General features: G+C 44.7%; 1 protein-coding gene and 1 long non-coding RNA gene across 5 annotated transcripts in view; both read right to left on the reverse strand.

The window, feature by feature from the left end:
* Positions 1-1490: 1490 nt before the first annotated feature.
* On the reverse strand, positions 1491-3453 carry LOC311441756. Its single transcript, XR_014696198.1, has 2 exons — positions 3217-3453; positions 1491-1651 (listed from the first exon to the last, which is right to left on the reverse strand). It is a non-coding gene; the product is annotated as an uncharacterized lncRNA (long non-coding RNA).
* A 3754-nt stretch (positions 3454-7207) lies between these two features.
* The window catches only part of LEKR1 (leucine, glutamate and lysine rich 1), a 52997-nt gene continuing 35502 nt past the window's right edge, over positions 7208-24702 (reverse strand). For all 4 annotated transcript variants that reach the window (XM_084529552.1, XM_084529554.1, XM_084529553.1 and 1 more), the window contains 7 exons: positions 20478-20559; positions 18551-18628; positions 18052-18255; positions 16307-16400; positions 12610-12762; positions 11365-11664; positions 7208-8896 (listed from right to left, as the gene is read on the reverse strand). In XM_084529552.1, coding sequence (XP_084385678.1) covers positions 8489-8896; positions 11365-11664; positions 12610-12762; positions 16307-16400; positions 18052-18255; positions 18551-18628; positions 20478-20559 — 1319 coding nt within the window. In that variant the 3' untranslated portion in view covers positions 7208-8488. The remainder of the gene's footprint in view (positions 8897-11364; positions 11665-12609; positions 12763-16306; positions 16401-18051; positions 18256-18550; positions 18629-20477; positions 20560-24702) is intronic.

Raw genomic sequence — 24702 nt, forward strand, 5'->3', positions numbered from 1 at the left:
GAGGAGCTCGCTGAGACCCCATAGCATGAGGGGTATTTCAGTAGGAGACAGGCACCTGGTGTGGGGGCTGTGGGGCAGAAACAACTTCATTCTTCCCAGTGGAAAGGGCAGGAGGTGGGCTCTGCTCCACATGGCCCCAGCAGCTCCCCGGGCATCACAGCCGCCTTGAATTCCTTGTGCCTGGCAGCCCCTTGGGACTGAGCAGGTGGTGTGACCCAAATTGTCCCCAAAATGGCAAAAACATCAGTTCTTCCTAGCAGCGTGAGCTCCCCAGCAGGGAGGGCTCCATCTGGGACCCCCTTTGCCCAGGGGCCTGGCCAGGGAGAGGACAGGGTCACGCAGCGAGAGCAGGGCTGGGCGGGCTGGAGGTGAAGTTCTCGGTGTGAGAAAACGCAAAAAAAGCAACAGATGTTGGTGGGCTGCAAGCAAAGGAAATGATGCGAGCAGCTCCATGGCAACTGAGCAAAAGCAAAGGTAAATGGTGAGAAAGCGTCTGAGCACGGCGTGGGCTCGGAGCATGTCTGGGGGGGTGGGAGTGGGAGCACCAGGCCTGCCGTGGGCTTCGTTAGCACCAGGAGCATCGTTAGCAGCAGGGCCCCCCCGCACCATGGTCCCACGGGCCGGCTGCCCGCCCAGTGCACAGTATTTGGGGGATTTTCACTTCTTTTGTGTCAGCGTGAGCAAGAACTGGGCTTGGCCCAGGGCCTGATCAAGCCCACGCAGCCCCTTCAACCCTTAAATCCTGCTGGCCCCGGCTGGCGGCGCAGAGGGCGGCAGGAAGGGCTGGCTGGGGAGGATGCTCCGGGGCTTCCAGCTTTTCAGGTGGAAATCTCAGTTTCCTCCACCTGGGACTTGAGGGCTGTGGAGTGAAATGGTGCGGAACGAGCAGGCTGGGCCAGCCTTTCCAGGAACGCCGCCCTCTCCAGGAGCGACCTCGTTTCCCCAGCCCCACGGGAGCTCCTTCAAAACAAACAGTTCTCAGGTGCGCTCTGCCCACCCCTGGCCTCAGCCCTCAGCATCACTTACGTTTCTGGGGAAGTGACCCAGAGCCTCAGCCTTTGCATTGGGTAGTTTAACCTTGTAGGGCTGAAAAGGAGTTGTGGGATTCAGCAGCTGCTGAGCTCAGATTTATGGGTTCGTCAGCACCGTGCTGGCAGCACTGATCCGTGCGCCCCGTGGGGTCAGCAGGGCCACACGACAGCCTCCCCGTGTCACCTCACGTGTCCCCAGCCACGCTGCCCTGCAGGCTGGCAGGCACCACCGTGCTGAATGAGCCCCAAATTTTTCCCAGCCAGAGGCACAAAGTGAGGCCGGGAGGCAGGCGTGAGTGTGCCAGTGTAACCCCTCCGTTCCTAGGGGACCCTTTGGGTAAGGGGGGTTCCCTCAGAAGATGTCAGCACAGCGGGTATGGGGCATCCTGGCCCAATGAGAGCCAGAGAAAAGTGTTCCCCTGCATTTCTGTGGATCCTAACTCACAGAAGAGCCTGGGCTCCAGAAGCAGCGTTTTGTTCTTTGGCTTTACAGCACAGGAGTTACAAACCCGAGTGCTCCCCGCGTCCACATTTAGCAGATGAATTATGGCCTCGTTCTAGCTCCAGCAACTGCTTCCATAACCCTCCGAGGAGGTGCTATTGCTATTTTTAGAAGGAATCTGCAAAAACAAAACCCAAAAAAGACATCAGCAAATATAATTAACTTGGCAACTGGCGGTCTATAAAAGCGCTGAGGCAATATTGCTACTTGGTTACACCCACAGCATCCGCAAATCAGCCCCAGCATCTGACCTCTTTCTGGACACTTTTCAGAGGTTGCTGGTGATCCTTTTGGGGTCCTTCTCCCAGAGCACACATGTGGCTCTTTGTTCAGGACACTGTGATGATTAAAGTGACCACTCAGCCCCGGTAACTTGAACCAAACACTGCAGCTAGCGCAATCCCTCACATGCACAGGAAGCAGCTGGACAAACGGGTGCTTAAATGGATTTCCATAAAAGCCAATGATTCATGAAAACCAGTGTTCAGAGAGCAGGGGCGGCTTCAGCTCCCTGTGGAGGGCGAGGATCTTCCACCACCCTCTGTACCACGATCCCGACACCAGGTTCAGTTTGGGCAGAGCTGGGGGGACAGCACCTACATTTTCTGCTGCCCATTATGTGTTTTTTGGCTGACCTGGACACAGAAAGAAAGTGCCTCGTAAGTCAAGAGAGGGCAATCCCCGTGTCACCAGTGCCTGTGGTGGTTTTATGTCCCAGGACATGTTGGCAGTGCCATTGCCAGGCCGCTGGGGCAGGACAGGGGACACAATCTGTGGGCTGAGGTCCCCCCGTGCCCCTGTGATGGGCAGCTTGCTCCAGGGGGGCTGTGCTACCGTAACAAAGCGGTGTTAGGCCCACATAAATCACTTTCCACGTCACATAAACGGGGAGCTGGAAAGCAGCATTTGGGTCACGCAGCTCACCAGCTCCAGCGAGCAGGGCTGCTCCTGACACTACAATTTCCATGGCTTTTTTCCTGCCCCCCCTGAGTGACTCAAGTAAATGCCCCCCCAGGCTCTCCCACGGCCACCACGATGCAGTGTGAGGACATTTTCCTTTGTGTTGTGCTGAAACTTTCCCTGGCTAAATGTCATCCTGTGGCTCCTACAGGGCCCACCCTGAGTTATTCCACGCCTCCACTGGTGTTTACTGCTGAGTTCTTGCTCTGTGCCTGTCATCATAGTGGCTGAATGCTCCTGATCTTCAGAGGCTTCCCCCCATGGAGAGCAGTGTGTCTGGTGCCGGGGGAGGTGGCCACCCAGACACTTTGGGCAAACCAGCCTCAGTTTGTGCCCAGGTGATGGAAGTGATAAGGAAACCCAGGGAAACGTTGGCTCGTTAGTTGGCAGCAGCCAGCTTGTGCGAACCCTGCGTTGTGGCACCGCGCTCACTGGCGTGGAAGGGGGAGAGGAAAAGGAGAAAAACGCCAGCAAGAGTCACAAGCTCCATGGTTGCAAAACCCTGTTCAGATACCCCATTTATTCCCATTTTTGTTTGTTGCTTTTTTTCATAATGGCTGTGGAAAGGAGCTGAACCTCCGCTCCTCTGTCTGTAGCTGTAGCTGCTTCCAAAACAGACCCGAAAAGACCTCTTAAAAGCACACGCCTGTTGTGTTTTCTGACCTATCTGCTCAGCTATCTCCTTCTGTGCTTTGTCCAAACGTTGTTTGCATCATTACAGACCTTTTGCACGCTGCTGACTGCAGCTGCCTTTCCTCGTGTGCGCTGCCATCGGCTTCGGCTTCATCCAAAATCGCCCCGTGACGTTTGCAGCGCTGAGCTCCTTCGGAAGCTTTGAAGCGGTTCCAGCAGCCGCTGGCACACACCGCGGCCCTGGCACGGCTCCGGGGCCACCACGAGCTCCTGTTCCTGACCCATGGCACCGGGAGGGCAGACGGCGAGGAAACGGAAAGCGAAACTGCCCAGGTTCACTGAAACGAAACTGTGCTACAGCTGACAAGAGCGTTCGACGTGCAAGTTGGATTCCAGGCTTTTGTTTTTTTTTAAACCATAAATAAGTCACTGCTTGAAATCGGTCTTTTTCCTTTAAAAATAAATAAATAAATAACATGAAAAAGGAAAGAGAAAATGATGAAAAAAGTAGTGTCAAAACAGGGTATATTCCATCAGCTCGAAACATGTTCCGTGTTTGGAAACAGGAGGCTCCCCAAACAAATCAGTTCCTGTAAATCTGGGGCTGAGGAACCAGCAAAGCCAGGCTCTGCAGGCTAAGATGATGCTGTGTCACCATCCACAAGTTTCCAACATTTAGAAATGAATTGATTTGGGGAGATACGTAAATCTACACGGATTTCAAAGCAGCAAGCCTGACTCAACATCTCATTAAATGGGCAGTGCAGGTAACAGGAGTGCAGGGAACAGCCGGCCTCCGTGGTGAGCCCTGGCACAGCCCTTTGGCCATCACAGCCCCAGCACACGGGGCTGTGACCCACACGGGGAGGGGACAGCACGAGACGGGTCTGTGACACGGCTGACACCGCGCTCAGACCTGAGGCAGGGACATTTTCTGGGGCAATAAACGAACTTCCTGACCGGAATGGCTTCTGGATTAGCCCATCCGTTTTGTGCCTAATTTTGTTCAGTGTGTGACAACGAATATGGGATACATAAAAAGCTAAGCAGAATGTTTATTTATTCATACCCCATAAAAACGGGGATGCGCTGACATTTCGCACACAGACAGCTGCACAGGGATGAAAATGAATGGCTTTCCTTTCTCTCCATTTGCCCTATTTCGAAGCTGCCCTGCGCATAGATCAGTGCCGAATCTCAAAACCTCCCTCACTGTGGCTGTCGTGCAAGGAGCAAAGCACACAGAGGGCGACAGGGTACAAACCTACAGTGAAAAGGCCAAGAACAAAGGCAATGTACGCAAGGCAAACCACAGCCTGCTCATATCTAAGTCTGATAATGACATCGGTTTTCCAGCCTGCCAGTCATTCCCGCTTCCCTTTCAGTCTCCAGACGCTCAGATGGCACGAGGGGCAGTGCCGCGGGGCACGTCTGAAGATGCTGCTGGGGGCAGCAGGTGAGCAGGTCTCACCCCACCACAGCTCGATGCTCACCCCAAGCTGCTCTCAGCTCCCTGTGGGCTTGGGAGCCTTTTCTCCAGCTCAGCCTCAAGCCCTGTGGTCGCTCCCTCCTGCCCACCCAGCTTCGTTTCCATGCCTCCAGCCCGGGCTGTGCCAGAGCCCCGAGCAGCCTGTTGCTGCAGGGAAAGCCCACGGGTCCCTAAAGACTGTGGCGTGCCCAGGAGGCAACCAGAGCCTGCAGCTGGCCCCTTCACAGGGCCGTCTCCTGAGGCACCCCCAGAGAGAAGGGCAGCTGCCTTCGCATCAGCTGGATCACTGAAACCTGCCTCAGCACAGGACAAGAGCTTTGGAGCACGCACACGGGGGTTTTATCCCACGAGCAGTAATGGAATAAGGTACAATACGAGCTGTAGACACTTTTGATCTTAATATGTTTTAAAAGCAGGTTTTTATTTATTTATTTATTGGCGTTCTTAATCTCTTACTGATTCTCCATGTGGAGCACGCTGTGGAGGACTGCCCACTTAAATTTGTGTAAGGCAAATCACAACCAGCTGGTGCGATCTGTGTACTGCGGCTTAACTTCAAGACGACACGCACCAGTGAAATATTGATGGAACTGGGCTTGTTTTAGCTGCCTGGTTACAACGAGACCCGTATATGTAGATCAAACAGAAAGTGTTACTTTTGCAGGCCACGCAGCCATCATCCTTTGGCTTACTGGGAAGAAACCCAGTCACATCCTGGCACTGACCTCAGCTCACCAGCAACTCGAGGCTCCAGATGGAAAACTGCAGCTATGGAACGTTTGTCGCTTGCTCCCTTCAGAAGATAGGCCCTATCTCCTGAGATATGAGCGAAAACAAGCTGCTGGAACTGGCCATGTTTGCTTGGAAGGGGTTTTTTTTTTTTTTCATTATCTGGGAACAGTTCACAGTGCAATGCCAGATGCTCATATTTTCCATCACACAAATTATATTTCCGGTGTTAAAACCTCTTCAACATTAATCTTGTGCAGTATCCTTTTTATTATCCTATCGAAATTAATTTTGTACTATGCTTTGAGGATGAAAAAAAGCCACATAAGTGCTAAACATATTTGGTTATATTATTTCACACCATTAGAGTTGCATATGGAATTTATTCTTTCTTCAGTAGAACAAACTTAAATACCTACAATTAAAGACAAAACCTAGCACAAAATTTTCATTGCGTAAATAACAACCCATTTTAAATAACTTAAAATAAAGATGTGTGGCTTTTGACAGGAAATGTCCCCAATTTCACTCTTATGCTCTTTCTTTTGTTAAAAAATGTACAGTGCTTTATGCAGTGTACTACAAACAATTTATAAAACATTGTGAGCCAAATCAAGAATTTAAAGCAGAGAACATCTTGCAGCACAACTGTCTCTTTAAATGAAAAAAAAATAATAAAATAAAACCAACAAAAACACACACGACTGTCTATGTTTTCTTCTGATTAATACATTTTAATGATATATGGCATGGGGGTCTGGCTCTGGTTTCTATTTTCATATACTCTCAATGCTGCTAAGATACAAGATGATTTTTTTCTGGAGTCTGCTTTATTCCTTCATGGAAAAACTCCATGTGCAAGCCACAGGCTGCGATCCCAGATCGCACACACTCACTCGGTTAAAGGGCTATTTATCTTTTCCAATACATGAGGCACATCACTGCTTTATTTTGTAATATTAGGAGTATGTCTGATACATATGGCAAGCACTTACATCTACGGTACAGATGGCAAACACTTCGGTACATATGGCAAGCACTAATTTCACCTCCTGTCAAAGCAGCAGCGAGGCAGCTCCATGTCACCAGCACTGGATTTGACTCTCTCTGCATTTCTACCTGTGCAGCACGCAGAGATTTGGGGCAAACTTAATGGAAAAGTAGTGACCCACACCGAGATACAGCCTGAGCTTTAAATCTGAGCATGCAAGGTGAGGCAGGGAGCATGGTGGGGGCAGCCCGAGCCCAGGCTTCTTGCTGGGACCGAGCTACTCCTTGCCCACCAGCCCGCGGCCAAAATACATTTGATGCTTGATGCCTGCACGAAGCCTTCTCTAAAGCATCCGCCCAATTTTGCTGACCCTGGCTTTTCTGACCAGAGGAACCAGGCCCGGCAGGGAGGGCAGACGGAGGCCCCCACAGACTCCAAATGCTTGAAACTCCCCTGGAAGTTATGACTACTGGCTAAAAATAAATTTGGGTAAATGTGGTAATAACACAGCAGGCTGGTGTACTGGATACCCTGCTATGCAAAGTGGCCGTCTACTAGCGGGGTTAGTGCTTCATGGAAAGATTTAGGACTCTGCTCCCGATCTGGCAACAATATCAGCACTGTCCAGGACGAAAACAGAAGCCTTTGCATTAGGCCAGAACAAGACAACCCGTTGCTGTAGGACATTTTCTTGCAACCTTGAGAAGTGAAAGGACGGCTGGCTTCCTGCAGTCAGCGGGTCAGGAACCCACAGAGACAGATTTGTTCCAAGTTTGTTTTTTTTTTCATTATTCCCTTGTGCCGTGAGTCCTAGAGTACAAGGTCCAGCATAAGAAAAACCCATTCATAAATGACACCACTTGTACAAGATGTATTACCTCCAGGAAGCTTTATTTCCTGAAAATGTGGGGACATAATTAGGTGTCTGCATTCTCCGTGGTGTTCTGTGCTGCTGCGTTTCATTCCGTTGCGAGAAATGCTTTGTAAACTTTCTTTCACTACGTGAAATTAATTTGTTTTTAAAAGCTTGTCGCTGGTGAACAAGGCTTCCTGATACTAACAGACTTTATTGCTTAGCAGTGCGTGCCCTGGGTTTCTGTCAGGTAGGGGAAATACGGGAAATATCTGTTCCTGACTCAGTTTGGGCCCATGATTTATGCTCTCCCTCCTGCTACAAACATTATTTCCATGGTTGCTCTCATTAGTTTATGTGCTACTCCTTTCTTACAGTTTATCAATGCCCGGTGAGTCCTTACCGCTGCCGCTGCTACAGGACCTAAGCACTAAAGCAGCAGCCCTGAGCCCAGATCTGGGGTCTGCCCTGCGTGCGTGGCTCCAGGGGCACCATGGCACGAATGGGTACAAGGTGGAACGGGGTATTCTGTTATACAAGGGTTAAAATGGGACAACCTGTGCTATGCTCACCTGTGCTATGCCCTTGCTTTCAGTACAGAGGCATCACTGCGTGCATCTCCACAGCACTTCAACACAAATTCCAGTGCTGCACTCCAGATTACATCAACCACCACAAGCTTCTCCAGGAAGTCCTCAGCTCCTTGTCAGCCAGCATGGGGAGAAGACTCGTACACAGAAGCAGTAGGGAAGGTGTGTGCCTGCCACCGGTCAGCACAGCGAGCATGTGGACTTGTCGCATGTCCATGCTGAGCACTGCGTGCTCCAGCACCAGAGCCTCCCACCGACCCACATGGTCCATGCAAGTACCCCACTGCTCCATTAAACAACTGCAAATACCTGACTCTAACCAATCAAAACACTTTTTTACACCAGAAACAGACACTGAAGTTACACAGAATAACATACAAAGGAGGAAAAATCCAACAAAATGGTTTGGGGAAGACAGCATTTGAAATTGGCAATTATTTTAATTACACCTCCTGAAGACCTGCTCCTCTTGGAGAGGCAATGTTTTTCCTTCATACTGTTCTCATCTCGAAATGTAGATAGCATTTAATTACACTGATATTCGGTAGACAAAAAAAAATTGCATCAAAAATATATAATAATTTAACTTAATTTTAATCTGTAGGAAAGCATGAATTGCATCCAGTAATATCTGACCCCAGGGTCCACAAGTAAATGGACATTTATGCGCTGAAATAGTTCCCCGTGTGCTACGTATGCGCGTGCAGCTGTCAGAGCTGACTCAGCTGCCTCCTTATAACCGCAGCAATCCTGCTCCTGGGCTCATTCAGGGAGGACGCCCGGCCTCTGGGAGGATGCGGCGGGCTGAGGGCTGGCAGAGCCACGCTGCCGCCACGCTTACTGGAGGTGGGCGCCTTAGCGGCTCTGGAGATACCAAACTGTCCGGAGAGATTGATTTCCTTCCCCGAGCTGGGGCTGGGGCGGCTTTTCTGTCCGTAATCACCAAGCAGGGCAGCCGAGGAGGTTAGGCTGCCCTGAGCCAGGGAACACGGCGATAACGGGAAGTTTCCACTGAGCTTTTTTAGCTCCAGCACTTGTTCCCTGGCTTGAGTCAAAGCGGCAGTCAGCTCATAGCGTTCCTCGCACTCTCTGCGCACCGTTTCCTGGAGAAGAGTGTTCTGCAAACAGAAACAAACACTCGCTTTACAAAATGCCATTAGTGAAAAAGTCTTCCCGTTAAAGTCCTCTGGTTCAAGGCAGGGGTGCCTGGAGGGCACTGCTGCATGCAGAGCTGTCGGTGCTTCCCAGTATTTTGGTTCCCCTGAAAGTTGCTCCAAGGACATACATCAGCATTTATACATACTTCATTCTCTCAGGAGACAATGGAAAATGTGAAGTAAGTTATCAGGAGCTACTTCTGATGTCCTGCCCGTCATCCAACTAGGGGAACTGGGAATCCTGCTCTTGGAAAGGAAACAGCAACATAGAGTCCCAGTACTACATTGCCACTTTATTATGATAAGATGTTCCAGAACTTATCATCCTCTGTATTTAGGCAGTTGTGAACTGATTTTTTGTGACTTTATTGATTATTATTTCACAAATAATTCTGATAAACGATTATCTATCTAGCAGTTTTCACAAACTTTTCACTGTGATTACTGACACCCAGGTGGTAAATGACTAGTAGCGATCCCTGAGCAGACAACTGAAGTTGTTCCTGTATGACAGAGGACTCCAAGTCAATATATTATGCAGAACTTATTTGTGATGCTAACTTTTCTGTTTTCCAGCTGAAATAAAAAGTCAATAAATAACAAAGGGCAACATGCTAAGTGGACTCGTGAAAGTCAGAACCCTGACAGTTCAATAGAAGCAAAAAATAGCCACCTTCCTAACTGAGCTCTTCTAAGCAAGCAATTGCTGTTGACTCCAGGAGGTACACGAGGACGGAAGGGAAGCCACCACGAGGACAGTCTCTGACACAGAGAATGATGAGCAAGTCAAATAGAAAATATTTGGGGTGTGCACAGCCCCACTGCCCGGACACAAACATTTCTATGTAGACCTTTTTAGTGCTGAAACTACAAGCGGTGGGCAGGGTCAAACCACATACCACCGAAGTGAGGACAAACATCTGTCTGAAATTCTCTACAGCGAGATGACAGTGAGTATATATAAAGAAAAAAAAAGTGTTAGAAGCATAATCTCAATGGCAATTCTTTGACGTTTGGAAGGGACAATACCGGCGTCAGTAAAGTCAGAACAGGAACATGTTGCTACCAAATCGGAATAGGGTAGGTTCTGTTTAGCCAAGAAAAGGCTATTATTAAACTATTAATTTTTTGGATGTGTGTTCCCTTCAAAACTTGAAAAATGATGGAGCAAATAGAAGTTCTTTGTTGGCCCCTTGAGTTAGATTAGAACCTAATTAGATTAGATGAGATCTAACCTCTGTACCTACCGCAGGTGAAGGAGTGGTAGGAGGAGGAACACAACTGCTTGCAGAAGTAGGAGAGATGGGAATATCTAAAATAATTTGTTCTCTGAATACCTAAATCTGCAGGCAACTTAATGACAGGAAGTTAGACCTTAGTCTCTCTGCCACTCAGATGTCACTGATAGTCCACGAACTGATCTGGGAAGTGTTACTATGAAAATCTGAGTGTCCTAATGTGAAATCTGTTTTACAACCAGTTTTGATTTTCTGCCACTCTGACCTCCCCATTTCCTGATACCATTATATGAGAAGAAGAACTATGCTTCGGAGTGGGAAAACTAAGAACATAAGTGGAGCTGAAGGAACCTCACGGCAGGGTGTAACAATGTGCTCCTTACGACACCAAAGTTCCTGATCAATACCTGGAAAGCACACGTCTTTCCAAGAGCCCTTCCCACACGTACAGGACAGAACAACTGCCAACATCCTTCTCATGCCACCAACACAGTGCTTCTGAACCTCTCTCATGCATGAAATAAACGTCAACCCAAGACCTAATTCATTTTGAAGAGTTTCATTTTCACTGTTTATCAATTTTCTTCTGCCACTAATTACTTCAAACATTCCAGTCTAATCTTATCTGCAGTCCCTGACTCTACTGTTTTCACATTTCTCATGCAGCACTACAGCTCTCTCTCCTCCCTTCCCACAATACTCCAAACATTCAGCAAATGCTTGTGGCAAGAATATCCAGCAGGCAAATTTCTCTTCATATTTGATCACTTTTTTGCAGTTGTGTTACAGAATGTGGATTTACTGGTTGGAGGTGGGACAAACCCAAATGAGAAATATCCATGTCTTCTGCTCAGGAACCTTGAAGAATGCTTTATTGTTTACTTATTTATATAGTGGGATGTGAGGCTACAGTCTAAGAAAGAAGGATCTTAAAAGACCTGAAAATGTTTTCTTTAAATAAAATAATATTTTAAATGTTTGTCTAATTAAAAATTTCACACATTTTGTGATAGTTTGTATTTATGAAATTACTACGAATTTGTTTAATAAATCTTTTAATTTCAAGGTTTTTTTTGTTCTGTTTTTAAGCCAGTGTGCACCAGGGTCTCAAAAATGTATGCTTTGAATGATTCTAGAAATCACATGTCTCAAAGTAAAAATAGCAAGGCATTTCCTTGGTCATGTTCCTACCTCCTCTTGAACTTGACTCAAATTATGAATCAGCTGTGTCCTCTCCTGGGTTAATTTTTCCAGTTCATCTGACTTGTGTTTAATTTCTTTCCTCATATTATCCAGAAATGATTCATTATTGTTCTTTTCCATCTCCAGCTGAAATTCAAGTTCAGTAATTACTCTTTTAAGGTCCTGAATTTCCTTTTCTTTATCTTCATCTTTCTCTGCAAGTTTGATCTGGACATCTTGTAACTTCTTTTCAAGAATTTCTGCCTCCATCCTTAAGCTGTTGGTGGCACTTGTTATTAATCCAGGTATCTGCACGACAAATGTTGCATAAGTCTACATTCAGTGGTTATCTTTAGACACGTAGAATTAAGTATCAGACAAATGACTTCAGGAAAAAAAAAAAAAAAAAGTAGAAATGCAAGCATGCAGGTCCTCAGAGACAAAGAAAATGCTTTGAATTTACATTATATTCTCAGAGGATATCAGAGAGCTCTAAGTGTATCAAAACTCCCTCAGAGCAGAGATTAACTAATATGTCCAAGATCAAACAGAGAAATAGTGGTAAAAATGGGAAAATTTAATTTCTTTACAGCAAGCCAATATTTCTTCTGGGTTCTAAAATCATATTTGTAAAGCAAACTGTGATAAATTGTTCTTTAAAACACTGTGTAATGTAATGAATTTTAAATAACAATATAATTTCATCAAATTTATTTGATTTTTCCAGAATTCTCAAGTGACATGTCAAATCTTCTGAAAACTAAGGCAATAGGCACATTTTTCAGTTTCTACATAAAACCTCAAACACTCTATGTCTGGGTAACAGCAATGGCCAATTGTGTGTGATGCAACAAACAAGGGAAGGCATTAACTGGACCTTAGCCCATTGGTGAGGAATGCATTTTGGAAGGGATAAAACAGTGCAGATGGTTCTGTGACAACCTGTCATAGTCTCGAACAGTCCAAAGGCTTTTAAAATACGACATTGTCAGTTGTTAGCAGCTACAGTTTGTGGACACAGATGAACTCTGGATAGAGAAAATCTGATAAAACATCCACAACCACAGTAACTACATATCAGCCTGTTCCAGTTTCCAAAATCTCAAACACATGCTATACACTAAGATCAGGAAAAAGTATTGTATCATCGAGACACAGGACAACACATAAAGAAGATTGTATTCCTTCACATACTATTTTTCAAGGGTTTATGTGATCCACTGCCACGCTATTTTTCCCTCGAGTGTCACACACCTTCTTCTGGAGCTCTTCGTGATCTCTCTGATATTTTGTGATCAATTCCTGCTGTTTTTGCCTTTCAATGTCTAGTTCCACTCTTGCTTCTTCCTTGACTTTGAGAATCGCTTCTTTGTGTCGTGCTTCACCTTTGGCCAGATCAATCTCCATCTAGGGAACAAGTGCATTTTAACGACGTGGTGCAACTCATCTCAGGATTTATTTTTCACATTTCACAGTACTGTAATGAGTGGTGTGAAAATTTGGCAGACTGAGACGCTGGGAGCTGAACAACCACATCCGACCGCCTGCAAGCACCTGAGCCAGCGAGAGCTCCCCCGACCCACTGCCCCTCCAGCTCCGAGCCCCAGGGGCAGCCACGAGGAGCTCGCTGCCCAGGGCACGGCGTCTCCAGCGGTGCTACGAGCCTCCCACGGGCAGCCAGGCTTCACTCGGGGTCACCACGAAATGCTGATTCACAAAATCCCTCGCTGGCCCTGAGAACAGATCGTTATTCTGCTGGAAGCGTTTGCTCTGGAGGTAAACCTCTGCTCGTTATTACTTCCAAGCGCAGCAAAATGAAACTTTTCACAGTAAGTGAGATATGCTGTGCTAAAAATAGACCGTAAGCTCAAAACTAAAATAAAAAATACTGGCTTGCTTATGAAATCATTTTCTATGCACGCTCTGCCGTTCGCAGTAGATAACGATGTGCCATACGCAGAGGTTCTGCTGGCTCCCAGGGGCCCTGCTCACAGCACACACATACCGCAGGTGCTAACCAACAATTTGGAGGTATGGAGCATCTTAGCACTGCATCCCTATCTCCTCGCGTGTCCTCCGTCCACTACATCTGTCACAAGCACCAAAACAGAGGGGAAGGCGCATACCCGAGAGCCTCCCCCCACACCGGTCGGTGCCCGACAGCAGCTGCACGGACCCATCGCTGCCCGGAGCTGCAGGATGGGAAGGAGGCAGCTCTTATCCACCTCAGCTCACTTATCACTATTTTTTTTTTCATTTTTTAAATTGTTCTTCAAATGTTTTAGCACTGCTCTGATGGTATATACACTGGAGAAGCTCTGCATCAAAAGTGGAGACGAGTAAGTGAAAGGTTTATAAATTGTGGGTAAAACATCCCAGTCCTTACAGCACCTCATGTATTAAGTGTTATGAATTTAAAGTTAAAAATCCAGCAATAATCGCCTCAAAATAAAAGCCTGGATTCTGGAAGAAATACTGACGGCTGTGTTTTGAAGTTTTTTTTTTTCCTAAGCCGGTTTGCTAATATTATACTGCTGCAGGCTGCATTCTAATGGACTTAATTGTCGTACGCTGAAAGAATATAAAAGTCATGTTAAACAAGCACTGCAATATCCTAGTTATTTAAAATTATTAAAAGCCCAGAATGAGCTTAATTATAGCAATCTAATTTTGTACACTAATTATGAGCAAGAGTGTTACAAATTCCTCTAACTCTTTGGGGGGAAAAGATAAACTAGAAATACTGTTATTATTTTAAAAATCAAAATATACACAATTCTGGGCACTGAATGGGCACAAATCCCCTGCTGAGATTTAGTTTAAAACTGGTACATTTGTAAGACCCTCAGAATAGACCATGATTATTATTATTATTATTGCAATAACGTAGAAGATACGTCTATATTTATTAGATATGGGAGTTTGATTTCTAACCACAGAAAAACTTATTTATTAACTCTACATATTATTATAGAAGAAGTCGTGAGCTGGAGGCTACTTGATGACTAAGACTAGAAAAATACAAGCAGTACAAAAACCTGAGCTCATTCCGAAGCTTATGCGAGCACTTTTCACATTTACCGTTTGAAGCCAGTAGCTGATAACCACAACAGGAAATAAAACGATGGGTGATCTCCAAAGAAAGCATAATGACTACTAACTGCTTTAAAACTACTTATGTGTTCCCCATTAATTACATATCAAAAAATTCACAAATGCTTACATCGATTTTAAAGTCGTTTGTAAAAGAAAAATTTTTGACCCACCACAATTTAAGGTTTATCTGCATTTTACATATAAAACCGGAACACTTCATACTTAGGCAATGGCACACTGACCCAAGAAAAGATAACTTTGTCACATTTCTGACTTCTGTCTGATGAGAACATCCTTAGAGTACTTGACGTTCACCGCATTTTAATGGCTGTGATACCAAAGATGTAATTGCTGTCTCCTCCTAGCAGCAGCCTTTATCTTGTTTTAATGTCAAGCTGAACAACACGTTGTGATTATGCAGACAGTGTGACCTCATTCCAAAATTATATCCTGCCACACAGAGGTTAAGAAGTTTTAAAAGAGATGTAACAGATCTTAATTGCTGGTAGTCCAAAAAATTTCCTGAGCCTAAATAAAGCTTTCAGATACTTATCACATACTGAACCAAACCCGAAAAAGACAGTAATTTTAGTCACCAATTACATAAGGCCTAAATCAGAAATGTCAGAGTTATTGTTCAACACCGTTTGCAGTTCTTCCTTCACATTTTTTTTAAATAATTTCTTACATTTGTTTTTTGTGTGTATTTTTTGTTTCCCCCATTAGCTACAGACAGGCACGTATAAAGTCTCACACACACACACGGGAGGTCGATCGCTCTCCCTCACACCTTCTCCCTTGCCCTCACCACGAAGGAACTGCCAAAGGAGCCTGGAGGGAAGGCGTATGAGGGCGGCTCTGCAGGCTTCTGAAGGAACCAGCGACTAAAATCACAAAGGCTGGGCCCTTTCACAGAGAAGCTAACTTGTAGGAGTGTGAGGTCTTCTCAAACGCAGCACAGAGGTATTTCACTCTTCACCTCCACTCAGCTCTGCTCCGAGGGGAAGCCACGTAAGAACTGCAGTCATCAGCAGGAGCCTGTGTGGCAGAGACGCTGCTGCCTAAAAGCAGCTGATGACACAGGGCAGCAGGAAAAGCAGGTGCCTTTCACGTGCCGGAGGCCTTCCTAGCTCTGGGACTTCCACATGCAGCTCCCTAGCTCTGTTCTGTGGCAATGAGCCCAGCTCACGTGAATGGATGCTGCTTTAGGGGTTTTGTTCTCCTTACCATGCACGTGAGACTTGCCCTGATGCTGCAGGGGCTAGGGGTTCACATCAAACCCCTGAGTTTCATGTGCAGAGCAGGCATGGAAAGGACAAAACGGTGATGGTACTTCTCCAGCTGCCTATTGCCACCAGCAGCAGGATGGTCATGGGGAGGGCAGGAGCAGGTACCCTGCCCTACGTCCTCGCTGCCTCCTCAGCTGAACAGCCTGAGCTGAACACTCAGGGGCGTGCTGCTCTTCGACTGCTTGTGACAGCTCTGGAATTAACATGCTACAACAGCTCGTTTGTTTGGCTCTGCTTTGGTTTGCAAATGCCCGTCCTTCTAGGGAGAGGACATTTTTGCTATTTTATAGATTTGTTTCCCAAATAGCCACCCCCAGTTTCAGTTCCCCGACAGTCCAGATCCAGTCTGAGCACCCACGCCTGTAAACGCTCACACTCAACACCATTTAGGTCCAGTTCCAGCCTGTGCAGAGATCACCCACTGAGACCTCTGGCACAAAGAATCCTACTGACGTGTCTGCACTTGAGGAGGCAGGGATCTGCCTGGCGGTACAGCTCTGTGACAGCTGACTAGAGCTGAAAAAAAGAAGAAATGGAAACTGTGCCAACTACACATCCAGCGTTACCTTCTCCCTCCAGTTATCTTCATTCCGCATCTTCTGTCTTAATGTTTCCTGCAGCTGCTCTGTTCTGTTCTGATGAGAAATCAGCATTAACTCCCTAGAAACCACAAAAACTTGTATGTAAATACGTGCTCTGCCCAGATTGGTGGTGTGCCATTTCCTTCAATTAAGGCCTTTGTGGCAAGGGCTCGTCTTTTCCTCTTTGTTTAGTATTCTGTGCAGTAAGCCTAACAATCCTGTCCGGAGCCCAGAGGCACAACCATAATCACTACTTTGTATTTGCATAGTGCTGTCACACAGTTTTTGAAATTTGTGTTTTAAAGAAAATACTGTAGTTGACCATTCTTCCACATATACACGTGTAAACCTCAAATATATTCATAATGCTCAAGTCAAATTAAGATGAATACTAACTTTTATAATACTCAAAACAAGTTGTTGTATTTAATGAACTCAGGATATTGCTATCATTATTTTTAAAAAATCTAATAGCTCCTGAATTAAAACCACCAAGTGGTTGCTATTGTTATTGTTACTGTTTGTTATGTTTTGCTTGTAGAGCAAAAGCCCCGGAGAGTTTAAATTCTTGTAACTTAGATTATCAGCAATGTACTGACTGGAACAACTCACTGAACTGAAAATATTCTTAAATTAACATGTAGTATCTCTTCATGCAGGTACTCACGTACAGTAAATACTGAAACCCCTTAGATGTAAAAATAGCTTAATGCCTCTTGTGTACACTACTATCTCAAAAAATCCTTATCTTCTCCAAAACCCACATTTCTAAATGTATTTTCCCAAATCAAACAAATAATGTACTGCCATGTCGTAAGTAAGGGACAGCACTTTCTATTTTGTTAATAAAAGACAATTTAATTTATCAGTAACTGCAAATGTAGTAGCAAGACACTTTTAAAAACGACTCAGTGAATGTTAGGAATAAACCAAATATGTAGATTTTTCAAGGCAATTAAAGAAAAAATGTGGATTTAGGTTGATAAGTGGAGAAGTCTAAAACAAAGGCACTCGGATACCACTCCAGGAAGCAACAAGCCTCTGCAGCTCAGTGCTTTATTTTTCCCATCTGAAAAGTAATTACAGGGAAAAGGCTAGCTTTGTCAGCAGCTGAGGACCTTCAGAATGAGATTAGACTGGCAGGAAGCTGTCCATACACTTCACTGAATTCTCAGCCATACCCAATAACTTGCCATATTGCAGTATTTACAGCATTGTTACCGCTTGCAAGTTGCTAATAACATAAGTTACAAGAATTTAAAGTCTCCAGGGCTTTTGCTCTACAAGCTCACATAACAAATAGCAACTATAACAACAGCAACAAATAGGTGTTTTGATTAAGCTTGAGCAGGATTGCCCTGGATTGCAAAGCAGGGCTGTTGGGTTTCTTTTTTTCCTATTTTTATTTTCTTTATAGGCATTGTTTGTTCTATTCAGCTTTTGCCTATACTCCAATAATCTAAAAACCCCATCCAATGAATTCCAGAATTCTGGGACATGGCTCAGGGCTGTCCTGCCTGTAGGAGCAGATGGCCAAGGGCAGGGGCAGGACACAGCTGGGCACAGCGCCTCTCTCCCAGTCTGCCCAGTGCCCGTAGCCAGGCTCCAGTAACAGCCAGAGGGGTGAAGACCTGGCAGAGGAGGAATGTTTAACTTTTTAGAGATGTCCAAGAAGAAAACCTAGGGTGAGTGTACACAGCGATTATCTGTGGTGACTCAGCTCTGATTACCTTTCTTGCTTCAACATCACCACCTCCTCCTCTGTTTGTTGAAGAAGACCTTTAAGTGTTTCCAGTTCACTTTCTGATCGGCTGGTTCTTCTTTTTAGATCTTCCTCTCTCCTCTCCTTCTCAGCCACCTCTTCCTGTAAATGTTTGCATACTTGTTGGGAAATCAGTAGAGATTCCTCCTTTTCCTTGAGCTCTTTTGTAAGTCTACAGATGAAATGAAAAGAGAAAAGCAGTATCAACACCACAGTTATCACATCCTCATTTACTAACAGAAACTAAGCAGATGAAATAATCTGTACCTGGAAGAGAAAACGTTAGACAAAAAAAAAGTATTAATTCCTTATGAAGTTAAATCTAGTGACTTGAACGCAAAAATAGAAACTGAAAAGAGAAAAAAAAAAAAAAGATTGTATAGAAGCTGCATTAAAACCATAAAATAAAATTTTTGCTCTTATTGCTCAGAAATGTACATGTCATGAGATATAATTTCAGCATTTACCTTGATTCAGAAATTCCATTTTCGTATTTCATTTTTTTCAGTTCATTTTGACAGACATCGAGTTCTGTTGATTTCATCCTAAGAAAATGTTTTTAAAAAGTTAATTTGTCCAAAGCAATGACAGTCTTTACTCATGCAATAACCTGAACATCATTAATTAATCTATTATCTACCTTGCATTTTCTATTTAATTAAAATGCAGATAACAACAACAACAACAAAACCCCATTAGTTCCAGCTAACATTTTTAAGTAACACGGTTTATACTTGCAGTGTAAACCCAGCCTAACCCAGGATCACAAAAAGTTTATTGTTGCAAACAACAAAGTGGGAGCTTGCAACACTGATGAATGTTTCAAGCAAGATATGAACAAAAAGGAACAAATAACAATTTAGTATGCAAGAGGTCTGGAAACTTTGAAGGTTATTTCTCATTATGTCATCATTTCATCAATTAATAACCATGGCAAAGCCTCATATTTATGCTTAAACAGATATAGAATATGTTATTTTATTAAATTACACCCATATTACATTGAAATTTTAATATTACATTTAGAAACACTGTACTGTTTATTTAACTCTGTTCATGAAATCTTTTTTTTTGTACATGATACTTGTATTATCATTGAAATACGTTGTTGCTAAGCATTCCAAATATTTGCAACTGTGTTATGATCAGCCCCTGTGAATATAGGGGCTGAGAACAGAGAGTACGCCTCAGACAAGAATCCTTTGAATTTCAGGAAAATATATAAAAAGCTTGATGATAGCTCTGTCTCAAGATTGTCCATGCTCGTGCCCTACCCTCGAGCTTCATATTTGAAGCAGTGACATTTATTTTCACTAGTGTACTGTGCAGGCTGAATTGTTTTCTATGCAAGCACTGCGGATTTTAAACGCGGGAAAGCACTCAGACCCCTGATGCCCGAGCTGCTAAAGGTGGTGACTGCTCTCACTGAGCTCTGTGTACTTCAGAACAGTTGTGTTTGAGGGGACCCCGGGGTCCCAAGCTGCTGCTTGGGATCGGGATGCTCTGAGGACGGAGCTCGCAGTGCCCTGTGCCCCAGAGGCCGGCCTCCCCTGCAGCAGGGGGGACATTCCCTTCTCCACTGCTCCAACTCCACTTGTTGGGCCATTCGAACATTACCCCAGAACAGTGTGCGACAGCACGACAGCATTTAAACGAGGTGCATCTCCTTCCCTTGAGGGAGGTCTCCCCTCTGCTCTCCCCTTGATCCGGGGGCTGCAGCAGCCCCAGAAGGAGCAGGCTCGGCCGCAGCGCTGCGGGTTGGATCCCGCTGAGCCATCCGCTCTGCAGGGGGGCTCTCTCTTCCTCAGTTAGCTCTGATAAATGTTTGGTGACATGTTCTCTCTTCTCTGTTAATTTAGGCTTTGTGTTTTCTTATTTTAAATCATACAACACAGTAAAAGTACAAATCATAACATACTGGTGCATGGGAAATACAGTAAATTTACGTTTGGGAAAAAAAATTGTAGTCACTGATTAAACACTAACGTTTCTGATTAGCTTTACTGCACCCGTCCCTCCATCCCCAACTCGCAATGTGAAAGACTACTTTCCATGCACATTTTCAGTCCAGAAGTTATGTGGGTTTCACAAAATGTATCCTACACATGTGCATTGCATGAAGTGTCAGACTGAGCTGGTTTAACCCTCCTCTTTGCTGTGTCCTTAGACACAGCTGGAGAAAGCAAGCCCCCTCCCTCAGAGAGCCACATTAAATCAGTCGGTTAGAAACACAGACTGTGTAATATAAATATAAAATATTTCCTCTGCTGGCCGTAGCTGTCACAGACCACTCAGACAGGCAGCAGCACAGGTCCCTCTCTGCAGCAGGTGGCAAAACAAACAAGCACAGCTTTATGCCCAGTGGCAAAACAAACAAGCAAACAGAAACCTTACATTAGCAGCTTTTTGTAGTGGTCCATTTCCGCTGTTACTTTCTGCAGCTTGAGTCCAGTTGTCTCTACTTGGTTGGTTAAATCTGCAATGGAAACATGGCATTTGTGTCATTCCCTTCTAGGCACAGCATGCTTTATGCGGGTGCTCCGGCCGGAGAGCCGCCCATCCCTGTACCCACCTCTGTGCCAAGCAGCTTGGTGATCTGTAATACCTGATTTCTCTCTGCTTACAAACCATGCAAGCCAGATGCTTTTATTTTCTTGGGGATAACAATTATGTTTACTGAAAAGGTCGGAGCGCTGCTGCGCTGCTGTACACTTCATTTCAGAACAGCCTTCCAATTTTTATTCAGACTTGAGCACAGGCTGGCTTGAATAGCAAGAAGCTGTGTTATTTTTTATTCTCCCAGGAAACATCAAATTCAACTAAATGTAAATACAAGTGTGTTCAATCATATACACATTTGTACATAATGCAGAGCAGAAGTACGGAAGGTGGATAAGAAAATAAGCCACTAACGCTACTTCATCTAAAATATTGAAACTGACTTAGTGCTACTATATATTTTGTCTTATACTCTCTTAGCTAAATGTTATCTTTCAGAACACATCACCCACCAGTTTCAAACAGCCATTGCATTTGTTTCAGTACATATCCCAGTCCTTTTCATCTATATCATAAGATTAATTATCCTTTTTTTTTTTGTTTTCACACACACACACACACAACCAAACTACTTCCAAAGAAAATACAGTGCAAAGATGAAAGTGCTATCAAGTATCTCTTCTTCTGCACAGGCTCACTTCAGTGAAAAAGTGACAAACTTACTCCTATATAACGCTTTGATTTATTAGCTTCCAGCCCTGTAAGGCTGGAATTCCCCATAAAAATTATTCCCCATAAAAAATCATAAGCTTAGTCCCCTGAAACTATGAACATATTTCATAGTATGTCCCCTGAATTTATGAATAATTTTGCATATAGGTCTCTGCCCCTGAAGACAAAACAGATGGAATATTTTTGTATAACATACTATTATCAGCATGTTTATGCATTTCAAAGACAAAAATACTGACACAGTGCTGCTGCATTTATTTTTGTAACTGCTTAGAGACACTGCCACATCACTAAGTCCTTTAATGTTGAATCAGCTTCTATTCTGATCCCTATCAGTGAGATTCCACTGATAATTAAGTGAGCAAATGGAAGAGTGTAAGTAGATATTCAGGGAAGAAAAAAAAAGTGCCTTTAAATGTTTAAATATGTGAGAAAGATTCATACTGAGCACTGCTGCTCATTGCAAGCCCTGACTGGCAGAAGCCAACAGATCTGGACTTTGTAGGTCCTCCTGGAGTTACTCGATTCATTTATTTTAGCACACAGGGGATGCTGATAGCTCTCCGCTGTGCCCATGGTGAGCTGCCTCAGACGTGATGTCATCCCCATTTGTTTTTTGTCTCCTTGAAACAATTCAACCATGGAAGATGAGACACAACAGAAAAGGCAACTTTTGAACAGATTAGAAAAACAGTTTTCATGAGAAAACTTAAAAAGCATATTTAATCATCCTGTATATCTTAGATCAGCATCACACAGATAAATAGCACGTATAGATACCCCACACAGAACTACAGATGTAGTAAGAAAGCAACAACGTGCCATGAGAACAGACAACTGGAGGGAAGGTCTAGAATTATTCACTCCCAGTCATTGTTTTTTCTTATGTTTGCAATGCAGCTGTAGGAATTTCCTTCTGCAGTGTATTAGCCCATAATATGTTAACAGAACCAAATATGGAAAAATGGCATATGGTCGTGGAATTTCTCCTGCCCCAGATTTGGAAATCCAAGAGTCCATAATGATACGCTGTTTCTCAGAAACAAAATTAAATTGTGTTCTTGAGATTATGTGAGCAATTCATGTCTGGAAGTACAGGTGGAAGCTCTGAGTGAAAGCTCAGTGCTACTGAAGAAGTGAAAAATGACAATAAGGTCATTTCTCACAAGACTCTTAAAAAAGGCACGTAGAAAGCAAAGCTTCCTGTGGTAGCAGGTATGGTAACAGCAGTATCATCTGCACTTAGGTGATTTTCAGCTTCTGTGCAGCAGGCGAGGACAGGGGCGCAGCAGCACCCGGCATGCCCCCGGCTCTGCCCCGTGCACTCATCCCTCTTCCTCAGGGTGCAGCAGTGGCAGAGAGGGGAGGGAGGTCTCCAGAGGTCTCTGGTGCAACATTTCGGTACAAAAAGTACCTTATGTCTTTCTCTGTATAGAGCAGATTTTCATCTGAAATATTTTAGTTCAAAGTTGTAGAAAGAATAATATGAAGCTGGGGAATCTGCAACCAGTGCTCTCTTTTTTTTTTTTTCATGGAAGAGGTCTGCAAGCACTCTATACCTGATATTATTTACATAGAAACAAAAACATTTTAAACTTACTGATAATTCGGATTAAGCGAGTTGAGACAACAATATTACTACTAAGAACCCTTATAATTACCAACAAAAATCATTAAAAAAAAACAGAATTCAAAGCTTAAGACCACTTCTCTAGATATTGTTGCAATGTCTAGCTGACAAATACAAAACACATTCCTTATGTTTGAGTAGAGCAAATGTTTGCTGGTTTTTAATATAGACATTACTGATCACAGATATTTACAAATCCCTTGCACAGAATCATACAAGACACAGAAACTTTTCTGGAAATCAGGGCTTCCTAGAAATATCTAAGTTATTTACATTATTGGCTTTCCAACAATTTCTGGCATCTGTTGTTCAAGTGATGTATTTGAGAGGATTTGGAGCCGGGAACGGCACTGATGGACCACGTCCAGGTGAATCATCACCACCACACCTCCTTGGCAGTCCTCAGGAAACTTCCAGCAGAGCAGAAGACCTTTCGGTACCCTGCAGACATGGGAGGTCTCCCTCGCTCACCAAGGCATGCTCAGGTACACAGCTTGCTATGAGGTACTGCCAACCTTCATATTTCCCTCAAATTCCATACAACGCATTTTTTTTCCCATTTCATAAAATATGTAAATGAGAATTTATTTGTATTAACACTTCAGTGACTACAGAGTACATTAGGCTTTCAGAAGCCCCCACGAGCAGAAAGAGCAGCTAGGTACAGCTCTACCTGAGAACACCACGCCTTGGCACTTTGACTAAAAAGAAACCCATGGAGACGAACTCTCCTCACGACACAGGAAGGAGATATTTCTAGTTTTGTGGTGAGGCCTGTTTTCCCACGACATTCTTGAAAAGGAGCGAAAAACGGGAAGGTCTGGCAGCAGTTACGCTAAGCCTCACACATACATCAAGCTAAGGTCTGGCAGCAGTTAAAACTCCATTTGTGCTCCATCCCACGCGGCCTCCTCACCCCCACGGCCTGCTCCCTGCCGCTTCTCCAGAAGAGCAGAGTAGTTCTGTGCAGGCACAGCACCGAGAGCAGCAAGGACCGGCATGGTTCTGCTTCTGTGGGCATAAAGTTGACTGGGGGGAGGCCAAAGCCTCTCAGGATACTGCATGAACACGTCCCAAAGCAGAGCTCTGAGCAGCAGCAGACGCAGAGCATGTTCGCACCATAAAACACAGCGCGGCTCAGCAGCAGCCCGGCTGGGAGAGCTCGAGGCGAGGAAGGAACAGTCGGTCGCCTCTTTGAAGAGGCATTCCTCACACAGCTCTTTGCCGGCCCCCCTGCTTGGTGGCAGTAATCCTATTTAACAGCACACGCAACCCTGCTCAAACCGTTCAGCTAAAACCCAGTTCAATGCTTTTTCATCCGTACTCCGCAGCCATCCTTACCATGCTATAACTGCACGTTTTTGTGTTAAGCAATCGGTGGCTTTGCAGGCATTAGGAAGGAATTTTGATGAAAAAAAATCATATTGTTTCAGACACTACAGTTTCTCGGTATTCCACATCGCATCACTTTTAAGTGGGGTATGACCAAGGATGAGCACTCAGCAATAAGAAGCAGCTGAAGACTGTTGACCTGGACTCCTGGCAGGAAGATAGGGAGGCTGGTACCTCCTCTTCTCCTGCTTAGACTAGGGTTCAGCTGATGGAAGGCTTCTGAAGCTCTTCCATGGAGCTGCTCTCAACACTGCCCCAAGTATGATGGTATGGGTATAGGGCCATGACAAATGGCAGGGACAGCATAGCTGCTTGTCAGAAACACGGAACCAGTGGTTTATAATCTCCCAATGTCCTCTCACTGTT

The sequence above is a fragment of the Aythya ferina genome, assembly GCF_964211825.1.
Source record: "Aythya ferina genome assembly, chromosome: 9".
NCBI classification, from domain to species: Eukaryota; Metazoa; Chordata; class Aves; order Anseriformes; family Anatidae; genus Aythya; species Aythya ferina.